The sequence below is a fragment of the Syngnathus typhle genome, linkage group LG3 (genome assembly GCF_033458585.1).
Source record: "Syngnathus typhle isolate RoL2023-S1 ecotype Sweden linkage group LG3, RoL_Styp_1.0, whole genome shotgun sequence".
Taxonomy (NCBI): domain Eukaryota; kingdom Metazoa; phylum Chordata; class Actinopteri; order Syngnathiformes; family Syngnathidae; genus Syngnathus; species Syngnathus typhle.
This window is the reverse complement of record NC_083740.1, coordinates 23,160,066-23,178,168: the sequence shown is the minus strand read 5'-3', so window position 1 is coordinate 23,178,168 and position 18,103 is coordinate 23,160,066. Positions and strand designations below refer to the sequence as shown.

At 45.6% G+C, this 18,103-nt stretch overlaps 1 protein-coding gene across 1 annotated transcript in view; it reads right to left on the bottom strand.

Moving 5' to 3' along the window:
• The window catches only part of LOC133151192 (P2X purinoceptor 3-like), a 133,942-nt gene that overhangs the window by 28,401 nt on the left and 87,438 nt on the right, over positions 1 to 18,103 (bottom strand). Inside the window, exons 10-13 of the mRNA XM_061273998.1 lie at positions 9,661 to 9,797; positions 7,960 to 8,053; positions 7,823 to 7,888; positions 6,846 to 6,923 (exon numbers count right to left, since the gene is read on the bottom strand). Of these exons, the coding sequence (XP_061129982.1) occupies positions 6,846 to 6,923; positions 7,823 to 7,888; positions 7,960 to 8,053; positions 9,661 to 9,797 (375 nt within the window). The remainder of the gene's footprint in view (positions 1 to 6,845; positions 6,924 to 7,822; positions 7,889 to 7,959; positions 8,054 to 9,660; positions 9,798 to 18,103) is intronic.

Here is an 18,103-nt window from a genome sequence, read left to right as displayed (position 1 = left end):
CTGCCAGGACAATCGAGGGCCCCTCCGGCAGCCCTTCGGTTTGACTTGGACATCCACTTTTTCATTGATTTTCATATTACGTATTCTATGTGCCCTCTCTGCAGCCATTGCAGCCTGGTGATCCTGAAAGGGGATCCTTCCATCTGTGGTCCCTTCTCAAGGTTTCTCATTTTTCCCTTGGTAGTTTTTTTTTGTAGTTTTTCTTTGCCCTTTTGGGAGCTGAAGATCAGGGGATGCTTTGAGAATAATTGTCAATTGTTTGTCTATGTGAAGCCCTTTGAGACTGCTTGTGATTTAGGGACATACAAATAAACTTGACTTGACTTGACAACGCAGTGGTCAGGAATTCACCCATGTGCCTTTTTCTCGCGCCGGCTGTCTCCTCCCAAGCACAATTACATTGGTAACTGCAAACTCCTTGCGATGAAATTAGCATTAGGAGAGTGGCAACACTGGCTAGAGGGAGCGGCTCCCCCTTTTATTGTGTTAACAGACCACCGCAACTTCCAATCCACCAAGAGGCAGAACTTCTGCCAGGCCCGGTGGTCCTTGTAGAATAGAATAGAATAGATCTTTATTTGTCATTGTAACATGTACAACGAAATTTAAAAAGTGCCAACCGATCCGCGCATGAGATAAAAAATAAACAGAATAAATAGAACAAAAGATTTTAAAAGAATACAAGCTAAAACCCACAGAAGAACATACACAGACATAATCATTTACGTTTAGCTGCATTCAATGCGACTACCGCTGTAGGGTAAAACTGTTCTTTGGGTAATTTAACTTATCTCTTTTCTAACGACAAGATTCTTGCAACGCCAAGGCGTATGCCCTGTCACAAGCATTTCCCTGGGAGGACCAATCGAGGAGCAAGATTCTCACCAACCTCCGTCATGGTGGTGGCCGTGTCTTCGTCATGGTGGCGGGCGTGTCTTGGGACATTGAGGAGCAAGTACGGTCAGCCACTCAGAATCAGCTCAGCCCCAGTTCCTGCCTGGACGATCGCCTGTTTATCAACAACGTCCGCACGCCTGTGCTACAGTAGGCGCACGACTCTCACCTGACCTGCCACCCAATTCTTGGTGGAGCAACGTTTCTGGTGGGTGGGCAACACTGAGGGAGGACATCCGGGAGTACATCAGAGCCTGTCCCGTCTGCAACCGGTGCAAGACACCCAAGCGGCCTCCGGCCGGCCTGCTTCAACCACTACCTGTCCCCCATCGGCCACGGTCCCACCTCTCCATAGACTTTATTACACTTTATTATGTTGTCATGGCTTCTCAAAACGGTTTCACATTTACAGTGTGCTGATGATAAATTAAGAAGTCCACGTATGACATAATCTGGGTATTTTATTTATTTATTTGTTGTTTATGTATTACTGGTGCGGGGGGGCACAGTGAGGCATGTTCGCCTCGCAGTTCAGAGGTTGCGGGTTCGATTCCGCCTTTGGTCCTCCCTGTGTGCAGTCTGCATGTTCTCCCCGTGCCCGCGTGGGTTTTATCCGGGCAGTCCGATTTCCTCCCACGTCCCAAAAACAAGCTTGGTAGGCCGATTGGCAACCAGTTCAGGGTGTCCCTCGCCGACTGACAAATGATTGCTGTGATAGGCTCCAGTACACCCGCGACCCCTGTGGGGACAAGCGGTTCAGAAAAGGGATGGATAGATAGATGGGATTAGATATGAAATTGGAAGAGAGGTGTTTAATGTCCGATGTAAACATATTAGAAAGCGGAGGTCCAGGTGACTGAGTCATTTGTCAAGCTAGATTCTCTGGGCCCAGGTTCACTCGCAAACACCAGTGCTCTGCCTACTTCTTGATCAAGTGCACCCGCTCGACAGCGAGGATGAGACGCCCCATTATTCACCGTGCTATGAAAGCCCATCACTTAGTTGGCATCCCCTAGTCACCCACTCGTGGCAACGGAACTAATGCCCCGCAATAATGTGTCAGGCCTTCCAGAAAGTGCCACATTTCTCATCTCAAATATTAAGTCATGCAACTTTAAATTCATATGGCCGTTACGTTAAACTTCAGCATGATCGCAAGGACTCACTATTGTTGTTCTTCCCATATGCTGTCCCCACGGTTGTAAAAAGTACTCCCAGTGCTTGTTAAAAATATACATGACATTCACCCTGTCCTATTCGTCAGTGAGATGTGGATTCACCTGGACGGAAAGTTGACTGGTTATTACCACTCTCCTTTATTAATTCTTTGATCTGCTGCTGCAATTAGGCAGTCAGGATGTTTGGACTCACTTCCACTGTAGAGTTGCCTGCCTTGATGGGCATACCCATTTCCCTCCCAGCTTGGCGCCTGTACAATGGGGTACACACCAGTGGTGGTGGGGATGGGTCTCGACTGTTATTTGTGCGTATGAACCAAACACCAGCTCAGAGTGCCTTCCCATTCGGGAGTCCTTGGAGGGTGTGCCGGAGAGCACTCCCCCTGGGAACGCCATCATTCTGCTGGGGCAATTCAGTGTCGTGTGGGCAATAACCTGAAGGGTTATTTGACTTCTGTGCTCGACATGGATTGTCCATAACGAACACTGTGTTTGAGCATAAGGGTGTGGTTGTCCACATGCGCTTTTGGCATCAGGACACCCAAGGCCGCAGTTCAATGATAGAGTCTGTACTTGTGTTGTCAGGTTTGTGGCTGCATATTTTGGACACTCGGGCGGATCTGTCAACTGATCACGACTTGTATTGGCTCCAATGGTGGGGGAAGAGGCTGGTCTGACTTGGCAGACCCAAATGTATTGTGAGGGTTTGTTGGGAACATCTGGCAGAATCCCCCTGTTAGAAAGTATTTCAAATTCCAGAACTTTGCCCACGTTCAGGACATTGAGTCTGTGTGGACCATATTTTGTGCCTCTATCGTTGAAGCGCCCGATCGGTTGTCGTAAGGTGGTCGGTGCATGTTATGGCGGCAATCCCCAAACCTCTGGTGGACAATGGTGGTAAACGATGCTGTTAAGCTGAAGAAATAGTGCCATTGGGCCTTTTTGGCCTGTGGGACGGAGCTGACGGGTACTGGATGGTTGAGCTGAATGCGGCGTGGCAGTCGTTAAATCAAAAACTCTGGTGTGGGAGGAGTTTGGTGAGACTATGGAATACTACTTCCAGATGGCTCAGAGGAAATTCTGGTCCACCATCCAGCGTCACAGGAGAGGAAAGCAGTGCATTGTGCATATAGTGGCGATAGCGTGCTACTGCCTATTCGGGACGTTGTGAGTCTGCGGGGAGAATACTTCAAAGACCTCCTCAATTCCACCGACATGTCTTCCACTGAGAAAGCAGACCCTGGAAACTCCTGAGGTGGTGTCTCCTATCTCTGTCACCAAGGTGGTTAAAAAACTCCTCGCTGGCAGGGCCCCGGGAGTGGTTGAAATCCCCCAGGAGTTCTGAAAGGCTCTGTATGTTGTGGGGCTGTCCTAGCTGAAACACTTATACAAAAATGCATGGCCATCCGGGACTGTGCCTTTGGATTGGCAGCCCAGGGTGTTGGTCCCTCTTTTTAAGAAGGAGGGTGTGCTCCAACTACAGAGGAATCAACTCTCACTGGTTGATTTGCAGCCGGTTGTGAAGTAGTTGGGATTCATCCTGAGACCATGGTCCTCAGTCGGAATAGAGTGGAATGCCCTCTCCGTGTCGGGGATGCGATCTTACCCTAAGTTAAGGAGTTCAGGTATCTTGGGGTATTATTAACGAATGAGGGCAGGATGGAGCGGATCGATGCAACATCTGCTGTGATGCGTACTCTGTACCAGTTTGTCATTGTGAAGAAGGAAATGAGCTGAAAGGTGAAGCTCTCGATTTACTGGTCGATCTATGTTCCTTCCTTCATCTATGGTCACGAGCTGTGGGTCGTGACAGAAAGAACATGATCCCAGATACAAGCGTCCAAAATGACTTTCCTCCGCAGGGTGTCCAGGCGCTCCTTTAGAGATAGTATAGTAGAAGGTGGGTAATCCGCGAGGGACTCAGTCGAGCCACTGCTCCTCCGCGTTATGAGGAGCCAGATAAGGTGGGTCGAGCATCTGATTAGGATCCCCCCTGGTGAGATGTTCCGGGCATGTACCAACGCAAGGAGGCCCCAGGGACGAACACTGGAGAGACACATCTCTTGACTGGCCTGGGATTTTCTTTGGATTCTGCGGGATGAGCTGAACGAATATAGAAGTCCAGGGTACATACAAAAATTCCCAAGTGGAGTTTAGTACTTTTTAACACATTTTTAATACCTTCACAATAGGGGTGTAACGATTCATCGATACACATCGATTAATCGATATAATGCTCTACGATTTATTGGCATCGATGCTAAACGTAAACATCGATTTATATCGCCGTGTTTGACCTCGGACATTAGACGCGACGTAGAGTACTATATTGCGATATATCGTGAATGAATCGCAGCAGGCTTTAAGATATCGGCAAATATCGTATCGTAGTTCTTTGTATCGATATGATATCGTAACGTGACAAAACCCGCGATTTACACCCCTACTTCACAATATTTTTTAATATCAATATCACTTCCAGCTGCAACTATGACTTCAGTGATAGGTGTTACTAATAAAGTTACAGATTACTGTCATTTTCTCACACGGCTTTCTGAATGGGTACTGTAATGCAACCCTGACTCACTTTGGTTTCGCTATGAATGATGTTAGTGTAGTGTGGTAATTCTGAAGGTGGACACTTTGCATTGCTTTGCTAGGTAAACCATATTTCCAATTAACTTAATACACACATGCCCTCCAGCAGCCAACAAGAAACACTATGTGTTGGAGATTTCAACACAATCGTGTTTAAATTGCTAAATAATGTATATAGCATTTCTACTTTGCAGATGTTCTGGAACACATCTCCCGCAAAAAGCGAGGGATCACTGTACTCTTTTAGAAAAGTAACTAGTATCTGTGACTAATTACATTTTGGAAGTAAAACACCGTGGTGACATTTGCAAGAAGCTTGAAGTATGGCGCTAAACCAAACGTGATTATGTAGCCAGTTTTGTCTTTGCCTCACGCAAAGTTTTTTGCTATTTCTAAGTCATTAAACATATTGCAGAAAAGCTCTTCAATGCTCTCAATGGAGGTGTCTGATTGGCATTTGGTCGCTGTATGCAGGCACCACAGCACCTCAGCTCGCGACGCTGAAGTGGGATCTGCCTTCTGTTGTCTAACATTGTACTCGCGGTGCTGGCACTCCTGCTGGCAGTGACTTGCTAGAGAGTAGTGGAGTTTTCGGTAATGTAACCGTCCCGCTACTGCAAAACATTGAAATGTTGACCTGCCCACCCCGTCAGCGCAACCTTCACTGTTGGCTTGGGTTGAACTTCATGTGCGACCTGACGGCAGTCAGCCCCCTCCAGATGAAATTGATGTTTTTTTTTTTTTTTTACAGACATGGAAATAAGCCTCTCAGTTGTTACCAATAACCGGCTTAAGCCAGTCTTTGAATGTAGCGTCCTCCAACCAAATATTGAAAAACTTACATTTCCCAATGACTTTGTTTTATCAACACTACCAGGGAATATTACGTAGGCGCAAATAATTTTGTTGATGTTTTTACTGCGAACGCTTACAGAAACATTATGGAGCTTCTTTTTTTTTTACGGTTGCTGGCATCCACATGCAGCATTGCATTGACGCCGCACACTACAACATATTGTAGGTTACAGCAGTGTTTCCCAACAGCTGTGAGATGTTCAGCTGTGCCGTGGGGAATTGTCCAATATTAAGTACGGAGCGATTAATAGAGAACCTTTTTTGTCCGATCGCCAAGGGGCACTGAAATGGGCGATAATATGTATATTTTACTCATGTAGTATGCAATACCTGCATCTCACTGGTATTCTTAACACTAGAACAGCGGCTGTTTTAATCTACCTCAAACAGCGGAGTGCGTCAATTGACGCTCCATCGATGCGACACGTTACCGTCGCACATCATGTGTTGCACACGTCATATTATCGCAATTGTCTTGTTCGAGCGCACTTGTGTGAGGATATTGTAGCGGAGTGACAAGTGTAATTGTATCATAGTTTATGGAGAAAAACTATTTAAAAGGGACATTTGACGTGCTGTCAAATCAGTCATATTAAAACTTGTGCAATGACGTCGGCATGCGGTTGCAGAGGAAAGTGTAAGTTTTGGGGGGAATTTTTAGCACCATGGGCGATAATTAGAGGTATCAATGTTTTTTATTTATGTCATCGCTAACACATACTGGGCGATTATTAGAATATGGGGAATAATTAGAATAAATACGGTATATATAGATATACATAGGAATAGGACTTTACGTCTTTCGCTGTAATATAACTGATTTTAATATAGAACAACAGATTTTTCTTGCTGGTGTGCCTTTTCCAATTAAAAGGTGTGCCGTGAATGAAAAACGTTTGGGAAACACCGGGTTACAGGTCCTATCCGCACATGTAATTTATATAATGAATGAAATTGCATGATTTTTGGGGAATAGGCCAACACTTTATACAATGCGAAAAAGTCTAACAGGTGGGTAGCAGTTTGAAAATTAATTACTTCGTCAAATGGCACATACTACTTTATAATACTTTTTAATGGCCTTATTTATCGCTAATATTATTTACTACCTTTCAATACCTTTTACAACCCCGTGGATAACCTGAGACCCCTGTCAGATTGAAGAGTTCATCAGAAAAGGTGTGCATGGGCATGGTAACTCAAACTCAATATATGTAATCTGTTTTAAAACATATCTCACCAGAATACACTTATTTTGTATAATGTTGTCCCAAGCTGAGGGAACTGGATCCACAACATTAAAAAATTTATTCTCATTACCTCTTCAAATTTCTTGGTCTTGTACAGCGCTGCTCCCTTCAGAAAGTTCAGCAATATTGTATCACACAGCACAGTGCCCTAAATGGTAGTTAAATTGCAAAATAAGGATACAATCACAACATGAGCAAAGCAGACTCGACTTATTGACAAAACATGATCCCCAAATGTTTATGTGAATATTTTGTGAATTTGGGGACACACAATATAAAATGTGCCATAAAATGTGACAGTATTTCAATTATCATAAAAGATGGTTAGTAAATAGATTAATTATTGGTGTTGAATTCTTACTCTTGCCCTGATGTTACGCTGCATTTGTGCAAAGAATAAGCTAATTGAATTGAATTGAATTGATAAAGTGATTTCAATCAACCCTGCTTTGCACTTGATGTTGCTATGACACATGGCTAAAAAAATATGTTAAATGCCTTTTCACAAAATCCACAGACATTTTGAAAATTTAAGAGACTTGTTATGAACTTAATTTAGCAGAACACTGTGGATGGACGGGGCATTTCTGTTGACCCCAATTTGATGTTTTTTTACCCCTTCTCACACTGAAGAACCAGAAGCTGAGCAGATTGTTCAAGTGCTATCAAGACATATAACCTCTACTGGAAGATGATATTTTTTTTGTATTTTATCTATTCCATACAATGTTCTATAACAGTGGTTCTTAACCTTTTTCCTTGTTCGCACCCCATTCAATTCACCAACCAGTTCTCGCACCCCTAACCCTAACCCTAAATAATTATAATAATAATAATTGGTTTACTTTACAGCTATAAGGCTTAATTAGCTTTATCCCCAATGCCAATTAACACAGTGACTTCTTGATTTCCAGATTTTTTCACTTTTTTCGGTTACCCGAACATTATCCCCAAAAAATTGTAAATTTCCCCCAGGGTATCCTCACACCCCTTAGGAAGCTGCGAGCACCCCCGGTTAAGAACCATTGTTCGATAAGCAACACTCACCACTCCTACTGAAGTGAAGGCTGCCACCATGTTTATAAGTGTGGGAATCATGTTAAACTTGCCTGCCTACAATGTAAAACATATTGTTAAGTCTAATTTAAAAAAAATTAAACAACACCAAATCGTATAATACTCACATTTCCATTGACAAGCACATCAAACCTTATTGCATAGGCTTTCACCAGTGTACGATAGTCAGTCCCATTTTCCATCTTATAGTACTTGGCAAACCTCCAATAAAGAAAAATCATGGGTAATGTAAAAAAATAGAGCTCATGTGTCACTAGCTGATGATTCATAACATGCAGTATATTTTTACTCATGTAATTCAAGGCTTTCTGAAGGTAGAAGTTCCAGTGGGCTCACCACCCTTGGAAGGGGCCAAAGGTTGGTTGTACTGTGGCCTGGCCCAAGATAGGGAATTTAGCTATTTAATTCTCAGATACTAAAGCTGGCTCTTGGAACATGGAATGTCCGTTGGCAGGGAAAGAGCCCAAGTTGGTGTGTGAGGCAGAGAAATTACGCATACTTAAAGTTTTGTTTGCATTGCCAAATCCAATTGGACACTGCCAAGGCTGTCCTTAACCACAGATTGTGTTCGTAACCTTTATGGAAATAATTACTAGGTGCAATCAAGAGGTTGAGGGTTTGTTTGGTGGCCTCGGTATTTGCTTTATGCCGATAATATGGTACTACTGGGATCATCAAGCCGCAATTTCTAACTTTCACTGCCAAGTGTGAAGCAGCTGGGATAAAAAATGAACACCTCCAAATATGAGATTATGGTCCACAGTCAGAAAAGGGTGGAATGCCCTCTCAAGGTCGTCGATGAGATCCTGCCCTAAGTGGAGGGAGTCAAGTATCTTGGCATCTTGTTCATGAGTGAGGGATAAATAGAACAGGTGGTCATGGCATCTGATTTGGATGCATCCAAGGCACCTCCCCGGTGAGGTGTTCCTGGCACCTCCCATTGGGACAAGGGCGCCGGGAAGACCAAGGTCACAATGGAGAGACTAGGTGTTTCAACTTGCCTGAGAACACCTTGGAGAGCTGGATGAAGTGGCTGAAGACAGGCATGTCTAGTTTTCTCTGCTATCTTTGTGACCCAACCCCGGATAAGTGGAAGTAAACGGACGGACGGACGGATGGATGGATGGATGGATGGAGAGAGAGAGCAAGAGAAAGAGAAAGAGAGAGAGAGAGGGGGATGGATGGATGGATGGACATGTTCCATAGGTAGTTGTATATAAAGCTTTTGGATAAGTTTCAATCAATTAATCACTTGCTTGATCAATAAGCTTTTTCATAACCTGTTACCAGGCAACAAGACGTACTCAACAAGCACAATTGGCACAGGAAACATGAAAAACAATGACCAACAAGGGGAGACGATTCATACAAGTCTGTCAGCATTCACCATTACAACGATCTGGGATCTTAGATGAAAAGAGAACACAAGGAAGGAGGAGAGAAAATGTTGGGGCTCAAACTATTCTCTTTGATGGAAGGCAACTTGAGTGTAGAAAGAAACTCAGCACAAACGGCATACATACAAATACAACAGATCTCAAGATTAAATATGTAGGACTGGCTAGCACCTCAGACCAGGAGTGCATTCGGGGACCTAGCATCCAAACGATCATCGTCATCCAGAGAAGGGCCAGATAACATGTATTGGAGGCAGGCCGACAAGAACACAGACTAAGTCCACAAGCAGCGAAGATAGGGAGGAGCAGAAGCAAAGCAATAATCGGCCGCCTTCATTCAGACCCAAGCAAGGAAAGTTTTGTTCAATCAATAGGCATTTATTAGTATTAAACATTGATCTACGTAAATACCTGAAATTGTAACCAGGCGAGATAGCATTTTTCTGAGACATTGCATCCAGTCGGGTGAATGAGTATGAAGGGTTACACTGGTCGTCTGATTTGTCCAAATCACATATCCAGCCAATCTTTATTCCGATCACTCCTCCCTAACAAGAAGACACATTGAGAAAAAGTGGGTCATGTATGTTAAACCACATGCTAATTCATCGAGAGCAGTAGTGTAGTTGAAGGTATAACCATATATATATATATATATATATATATACATACATACAGTCGAGCCTCGGTTTTGGAACGTTCCAGTTCTCGAACAAATCGGTATTCGAACAAAAAATTCGAGATTTTTTTGCTTTGGATGTCGGACGAAATTTCTGTTGTCGAACCTCGTGAGATGAGCCGAGAGGACCCGCATGCCAACTGACTCCGCTTGTGATTACATTCTCCTTACTCTGAGGATTGCATCAACTCGAATCATGCCTCCAAAGGAAGCAAGCGGGAGCAGTAAAGCTGATAATGGCGAAAAGAGGAAAGTAGTGCACAAAACGGTTGAATTTAAAAAATAATTAATCGCAAAATATGAGTCCGGTGTGCGTGTGTCAGAGTTGGCGCGGGAGTTTTGCATGGCAAAATCGACAATAAGCTCAATCCTGAAAAACAAAGACGCTCTTAAAGGAAGTGATGTTGCGAGAGGGGCGACTGTGCTTACCAACAAACCTTTGCTCTTTGTTGTGCTTCTTTTCCCTCACAATTTAAAAAGATATATTTTACTAGAAGAATGAAACACACAGACGAGTTGCTACAGATACGGCAATACATTCCCCAGCCTAGCCTACTCTATTAATTCAGTTTATTATTTATATTATTTATTTATACATTACCTACTTACTTATTTATGCAGTTTATGGTGTAAAATAATGAAAAAATGCTTTAAAAAAAGCGTTTTTTTCGGCTTAGAAGGGATTATTTTTTAAACATGATTCGGAATTCGAACGATTCACTACTCGAACAGCCTTTTGGAACGGATTGTGGTCGAAAACCGAGGCGCCACTGTATATATATATATATATATATATATATAAATATAAAATAAATATAACTTTAAATATAAATAAAAAACAAATGGTCTTAGAAACGTAAATGCAATCAAAATAAAAAAGACCTCATGACACATTGTGTAGTGCAAAAGCATCGTCAGAAATGCCATCTTGATAACTACATTTCTTGTGCAAAAATAAAAAAACAAGAAGTCAAACACTCGAGCATCAGACAAGTTTTTAAAATAAAAAGTATCATTTCAAATCAGCATAATATAATGAAATTGAGTCGACAGAGAGGATATTATCCAATAATAATGTTTAGATGTACATACGTATACATGGGTTATCTAAAATCTATTGTAATAAGTATTTTCAGATTAAGATTTCCCAAAGCCCCTCTGTGAGTCGTCACCTTATTGTGGTGGAGGGGTTTGCGTGCCCCTATGATCCTAGGAGCCATGTTGTCTGGGGCTTCATGCCCCTGGTAGGGTCACCCATGGTAAACGGGTCCTAGGTGAGGGCCAGACAAAGCACGGCTCACACGAGCCCCTTATGACGAACAAAATAAATGGATCTCGTTTTCCCTCGCCCGAACGCGGGTCACCGGGGGCCCCCTCTGAAGCCAGGCCTGGAGGCGGGGCTCAAAGGCGAGCGTCTGGTGTCCGGGCCTTCACCCATGGGGCCCGGCCGGGCACAGCCCGAAAAGGAAACGTGGGTCCCCCTTCCCATGGGCTCACCACCTGTGGGAGGGGGCAAAGAGGTCGGGTGTAGTGCGAGCTGGGCGGCGGCCAAAGAAAGGGACCTTGGCGGTCTGATCGCTAGCTGCAGAAGCTGGCTCTTGGGACATGGAATGTCACCTCTCTGGCTGGAAAGTAGCCCGAGCTGGTGTGCGAGGCAGAAAAGTTCCGACTAGATATAGTCGGACTTGCCTCCACGCACAATTTGGGTTCCGGTACAATCCCTGTCGACTTGCCCACGGTGAGAGGCGTAGAGCAGGTGTGGGTATACTTATTGCCCCCCAGCTAGGCGCCTGCACATTGGGGTTCACCCCGGTGAACGAAAGGGTAGTCTCCCTCCGCCTTCGGGTGGGGGGACGGGTCCTGACTGTTGTTTGTGTCTATGCACCAAACGGCAGCTCAGAGTACCCACCCTTCTTTGAGTCCCTGGAGGAAGTGCTGGAGAGCGCTCATTCTGGGGACTCCATCGTTCTACTGGGTGACTTCAATTCTCACGTGGGTAATGACAGTGAGAACTGGAAGGGCGTGATTGGGAGGAACGGCCCCCCCGATCTGAACCCGAGCGGTGTTCTATTATTGGACTTCTGTGCTCGACACAGATTTTCTATAATGAAAACCATGTTCAAACATCAGGGTGTCCATGTGTGCACCTGGCACCAGGACACCTTAGGCCGCAGTTAGATGATTGACTTTGTAGTCGTGTCATCGGATTTGGGGCCGCATGTTTTGGACACTCGGGCGAAGAGATGGGCGGAACTGTCAACTGATCACCACCTGGTGGTGGGTTGGCTCCGATGGTGGGGGAAGATGCCGGTCCGACCTGGCAGACCCAAACGCTCTGTGAGGGTCTGCTGGGAACGTCTGGCGGAATCCCCTGTCAAGAAGAGCTTCAACTCCCACCTCCGGCAGAGCTTTTCCCACGTCCCGGGGGAGGCGGGGGACATTGAGTCTGTTCCGCGCCTCCATTGTTGAGGCGGCCGACTGGAGCTGTGGCCGTAAGGTCATTGGTGCCTGCCGTGGCGGCAATCCCCGAACCCGCTGGTGGACACGGGCGGTAAGGGATGCCGTCAAGCTGAAGAAGGAGTCCTATCGGGCCGTTTTGGCCTGCGGGACTCCGGAGGCAGCTGACAGGTACCGGATGGCCAAGCGGAACGCGGCTTCGGCGGTTGCTGAGGCAAAAACCCGGGCGTGGGAGGAGTTGGCGAGGCCATGGAGAATGACTTCCGGACGGCTTCGAGGAAATTCTAGTCCACCATCCGGCGTCTCAGGAGGGGGAAGCAGTGCAACGTCAACACTGTTTACAGTGGAGATGGCGTGCTGCTGACCTCGACTCGGGACGTCGTGTGTCGGTGGGGAGAATACTTCGAAGACCTCCTCAATTCCACCTACACGCCTTCCATTGTGGAAGCAGGGCCTGGGGACTCTGAGGTGGACTCTCCAATCTCTGGGGTCGAAGTCACTGAGGTAGTTAAAAAACTCCTCGGTGGCAAGACCCGATGGATGAAATCCGCCCGGATTTCTTAAGGGCTCTGGATGTTGTGGGGCTGTCATGGCTGACACGTCTCTACAACATCGCGTGGACATCGGGGACAGTGGCTCTGGATTGGCAGACTGGGGTGGTGGTTCCCCTCTTTAAGAAGGGGGACCGGAGGGTGTGTTCCAATTACAGGGGAATTACACTCCTCAGCCTCCCTGGTAAGGTCTATTCAGGGGTGCTGGAGAGGAAGGTCCGTCAGGGGGTCGAACCTCGGATTCAGGAGGAACAGTGTGGCTTTCGTCCTGGCCGTGGAACAGTGGACCAGCTCTTCACCCTCGGCAGGATCCTCGAGGGTGCATGGGAGTTCGCCCAACCAGTCCACATGTGTTTTGTGGACTCGGAGAAGGTGTTCGACCGTGTCCCTCGGGAGGTTCTGTGGGGGGTGCTTTGGGAGTACGGGGTACCAAGTCAACTGATAAGGGCGGTTCGGTCCCTGTATCACCGATGCCAGAGTTTGGTCCGCATTTCCGGCAGTAAGTCGGATTCGTTCCCAGTGAGGGTGGGACTCCGCCAAGGCTGCCCTTTGTCTACGATTCTGTTCATAATTTTAATGGACAGAATTTCTAGGCGCAGCCGAGGCGTTGAGGGTGTCCGGTTTGGGGACCTCAGCATCGCGTGTCTGCTTTTTGCAGACGACGTGGTGCTGTTGGCTTCTTCAGGCCATGATCTCCAGCTCTCACTGGAGCGGTTCGCAGCCGAGTGTGAAGCGGTCGGGATGAGTGTCAGCACCTCCAAATCTGAGTCCATGGTCCTCGATCGGAAAAGGGTGGAATGCCCTCTCCGGATCGGGGATGAGATCCTGCCCCAAGTGGAGGAGTTTAAGTATCTTGGGGTCTTGTTCACGAGTGAGGGGAGGATGGAGCGCGAGATCGACAGGCGGATCGGTGCAGCGTCAGTAGTAATGCGGACTCTGTACCTGTCCATCGTGGTAAAGAGAGAGCTGAGCCAAAAGGAAAAGCTCTCAATTTACCGGTCGATTTACGCTCCTACCCTCAGCTATGGTCACGAGCTATGGGTTGTGACCGAAAGAACGAGATCCCGGATACAAGCGGCCGAAATGAGTTTTCTCCGCAGGATGTCCGGGTTCTCCCTTAGAGATAGGGTGAGAAGTTCGGTCATCCGGGAGAGACTCGTCGCTACTCCTCCACGTTGAGAGGAGCCAGATGAGGTGGCTCGGGCATCTCATCAGGATGCCTCCTGGACGCCTCCCTGGGGAGGTGTTCCGGGCATGTCCCACCGGTAGGAGACCCCGGGGACGACCCAGGACGCGCTGGAGAGACTATGTCTCTCAGCTGGCCTGGGAACGCCTTGGGATCCCCCGGGATGAGCTAGATGAAGTGGCTGGGGAGAGGGAAGTCTGGGAGTCCCTCCTGAAGCTGCTGCCCCCGCGACCCGACCCCGGATAAGCGGAAGAAGATGGATGGATGGATTTCCCAAAGAGCAACATAATATTCCCGCTGCTGCAGACCGGAGCGTATCTTTCATCTAATAAAGATGAGGGGAAGAAAAACATCCGTTTACTATGTACTGGCAAGAGACTGTCAGCATGCCACTTTCACTTATTTGTTAACCCACTTGCAAGTTCCCCCAGTTTATGGGAACGTGAGCACGAAAGGAGTGGTGTTTCAGTGAGTGGTTCCTTCCTTCTTTGGCAAATTTACGTTCACTGACTGTGAACTGGCCGACATAGTTCATGTTTACTCACTGAATTGTTCACGCCTGGAGACTCAAAACGTTTACTCACTATCTGTTGATGCACGGAAAAGGTAGTTCACTCACTGACTCGTTCGCATACGGGAAAGTCAACACCTTCAGCCGTTCACTCACTGATTCACAGACTCATTCGTGAACAGGAACTTGCATCATTTTTGTTCTTTTTTTTGTTCTACGGCTCGGGGCACCAGTTTCAAGGAGCATTACCTCCACCTACTGTGTTGGATAAGTTATGTCATTGGGCGTTGGTTGAGGTAAAATGAACTGAAAAAAGAACAAATAATTTCAGGAAGTGATCCGTTCACTCACGGTCACAGAAAATATGTGTTCTTTTTGAACGAATTGTTCACGAATGACACAACACTATGCATAGATCATTTAAGAGCACTGGAGCCTGAATAGAAAAACACTTGAGAACTGCAGTGTTCTTTTTGGCTCTAGGGAGTTCTAAAAGATCAGCAAGTTGTGAAGGTTTCAGAACAGATTACAGTAGTCCCTCGCTACTTCGTGCTTCACCTATCGTGGCCCCAACCTATCGCAGATTTTTTTTAAACATCTATTGCAGATAGATTGGTGCATCGGGGATTACCGTTTTTTTCCTTGTATAATTTATTGTCCTAAAATCTGGGGTGCGCATTATACATGGGTACAAAAATTTTATTTTATTCATTTATTTATTATTATTTTTTTTTTAAGAAAGTCATGGTACAACAAAACCAACAACAGGACTGACCGACAAAGACGTGGAACAAAAAGACAGGGTGACATTACCAAAGACAGGAACAGAAACCAAACAGACATCATGACATCATCCGACGGTGAGCGAGGGGCAGACAGGACTTAAATACAAAACACGTTACATTGATTGAGGTGACACAGGAAGAGAGGGGCGACGCGAACAGAAACTATGGCAACCTAGACACATAGCAAAACTGGGGACGAGACATGACAAATCTCCCTCGAAATAAAACTTGAAATCACCTTTCTTCTTGTTTGTTGTCAATCGCGCATCGCATTCAGCCATCCTGCCCAACACACTTAGTTAGTAAAATTCATAATTGACGACACATCGTTTGATGCGATGGTGCAATCCTTGATGGTGTGTTATTGTCAAATATTGTTTGTTTTTTAATCTCCATCGCGGACGGGACGTCATACGGAGGCAGTATGACTGCGCATGCGCACTATGGATCCGATGCGCAGAACGGATGCGCAAGACACGTCACTATAAAGAGCGAGAGTTATTTTTTTCCTATTAGTTTCAATTCACAGTTTAATTAGCAGTTTCAATCAGCAAATAACAAAATGCGTATTACAGGTAATATTTTATTTCACAACACTTTGCCTTGTTCCTTTCGGCTCTGCTGTTCACTTCAAACACGCTCCATACGACCGCAATGCTCTCGTATCAGACGCTTGCTCAATCACCTGCTCGTTTGCTGTCACAATGTACCCTACACAAATCCGAAACATTTGTTGCGGCTCCAAGTCACGACGAGGGGCAAGTTTTGGTTTCCAAGGGTGTTTTTATTCCTCTTCAACGTCTCTCCCATACAGAGCCGCCTTTTTCACATGTGCGCACTGATCGCGGTGGTGCCTTTACGGGCAGTCGGAGAAATCAACGCCAACAAAAAAAAATTACATCCAGCCTAGTTAAGACCATACCAAAGACTATAAAAATGGGACCCATTGCCTCCCTGCGTGTGTGACGATCATTGGGACTTAAAAAAAATAAAAAATAATAATAATAATTTTAAAAAAAAAATTTTTAAAATTGGGTGCGTATTATACATGGGTACAGGCTTTTTTCCAGCATCAACATGCCATTTTTAGGGTGCGTATTATACATGGGGGTGCATTATACACGGAAAAAAACGGTATTTCTTTTTTTAGTCTGACACACACACACGCACACAAACACACACACGCACACAGACACACAGACACACGCTTACGCTGGGCCGCGGGGGCGTGTCAGTCAGCCAGCACGCAAGAGCAGAGAGGAGCCGTGACACTTTAAAATGTTTTAGAAAGTATTTAAAATACAATAACGTATTTAAAAATACAATAGAGTGTGTAAAAAGAAAATTATAAAAGTCTTGCGCGAATGCGGTCACGCTGGGCCGCAGGGGCGCGTCAGTCGGCAGCACGCAAGAGCAGAGAGGAGCCGTGACACTTTAAAATGTTTTAAAAACTGTTCAAAATACAATAATGTATTTAAAAGTACAATAGAGTGTATAAAAATGAAATCATAAAAGTCCTGTGCAAATGCGCTCGCGCTGGGCCGCGGGGGCGCGTCAGTCAGCCAGCACGCAAGAGCAGAGAGGAGCCAGACACGTTTACACTTCAAAAAAGGTTCATAAAAGTCTTGTAACAATATATTTACTCATATTGATTTTCTTATTTATTTAAATAAATAAGAATGTTTCTGCAAGTCAGTTTGACTTTAAAAATTTTACATAAGTGTTTAAAAATACAAAAAATATTTAAAAAACAATAACAAACAAGTGATTAAGTTGTGCACATGTGTATGGTGTGTGTACATGTCTACAGACCCTCACAGATATTATTGGCTTCTGGATTGTCACGTAGAGTCCACCACAGCAACGCTGGAGAGAAGACTTACGTTCTACATTCTATAGTAATGCCATGTCAACGCCAAGTTGATTTAACTATAATATGTTTTAACAGCGACGGCTCAGTGACGCACTGGTTAGCATGTCCGCCTCACAGTTAGGAGGGTGCTGATTCGATTCCACCTCCGACCCTCCCTATGTGGAGTTTACATGTTCTCCCTGAGCTCGTGAGGGTTTCCCCCGGGCACTCCGGTTTCCTCCCACGTCCCAAAAACATGCTTGATAATAATAATGATAATAAATTATATTTATAATGCACTTTACATTTTAAAAAAATCTCAAAGTGCTACAGAAAATGCCTTTTTAAAAAGAAATGTCTTAAGACCGTTTTGCTCTCAGGTGGACTGGTAGGGCATTTCACAATGTGGGTGAGACGGCGCAGAAAGCCCGGTCTCCCATGGAACGGAGGTTAGTTTTGGGGGTTTTGAGGAGGTAGGTGTTACATGAGCGGAGATTCCGTGTGGAAGACTGGAGAGTCTTGTCCTTAAGGTAAGGGGGTGCGTTGCCATGGATGGATTGATGGGTCAGCAGGGAGATTTTATATTCGGTTCGAGAGGAAATGGGAAGCCTGTGTAGTGATTGGAGGATAGGTGTGATGTGGTCGTATTTGCGCACTCTCATCAGGAACCTAGCGGCACTGTTTTGGATATATTGGAGCTTTTGAAGGTTCTTGCCAGGAATCCCGATGAGAAGTGCATTGCAGTAGTTGAGCCTGGAGGAGACCAAGGCGTGGACCAGTTTTTCCGCGTCCTGCAGTGACAGGTTGGGGCGGAGTTTGGCTATATTTCTAAG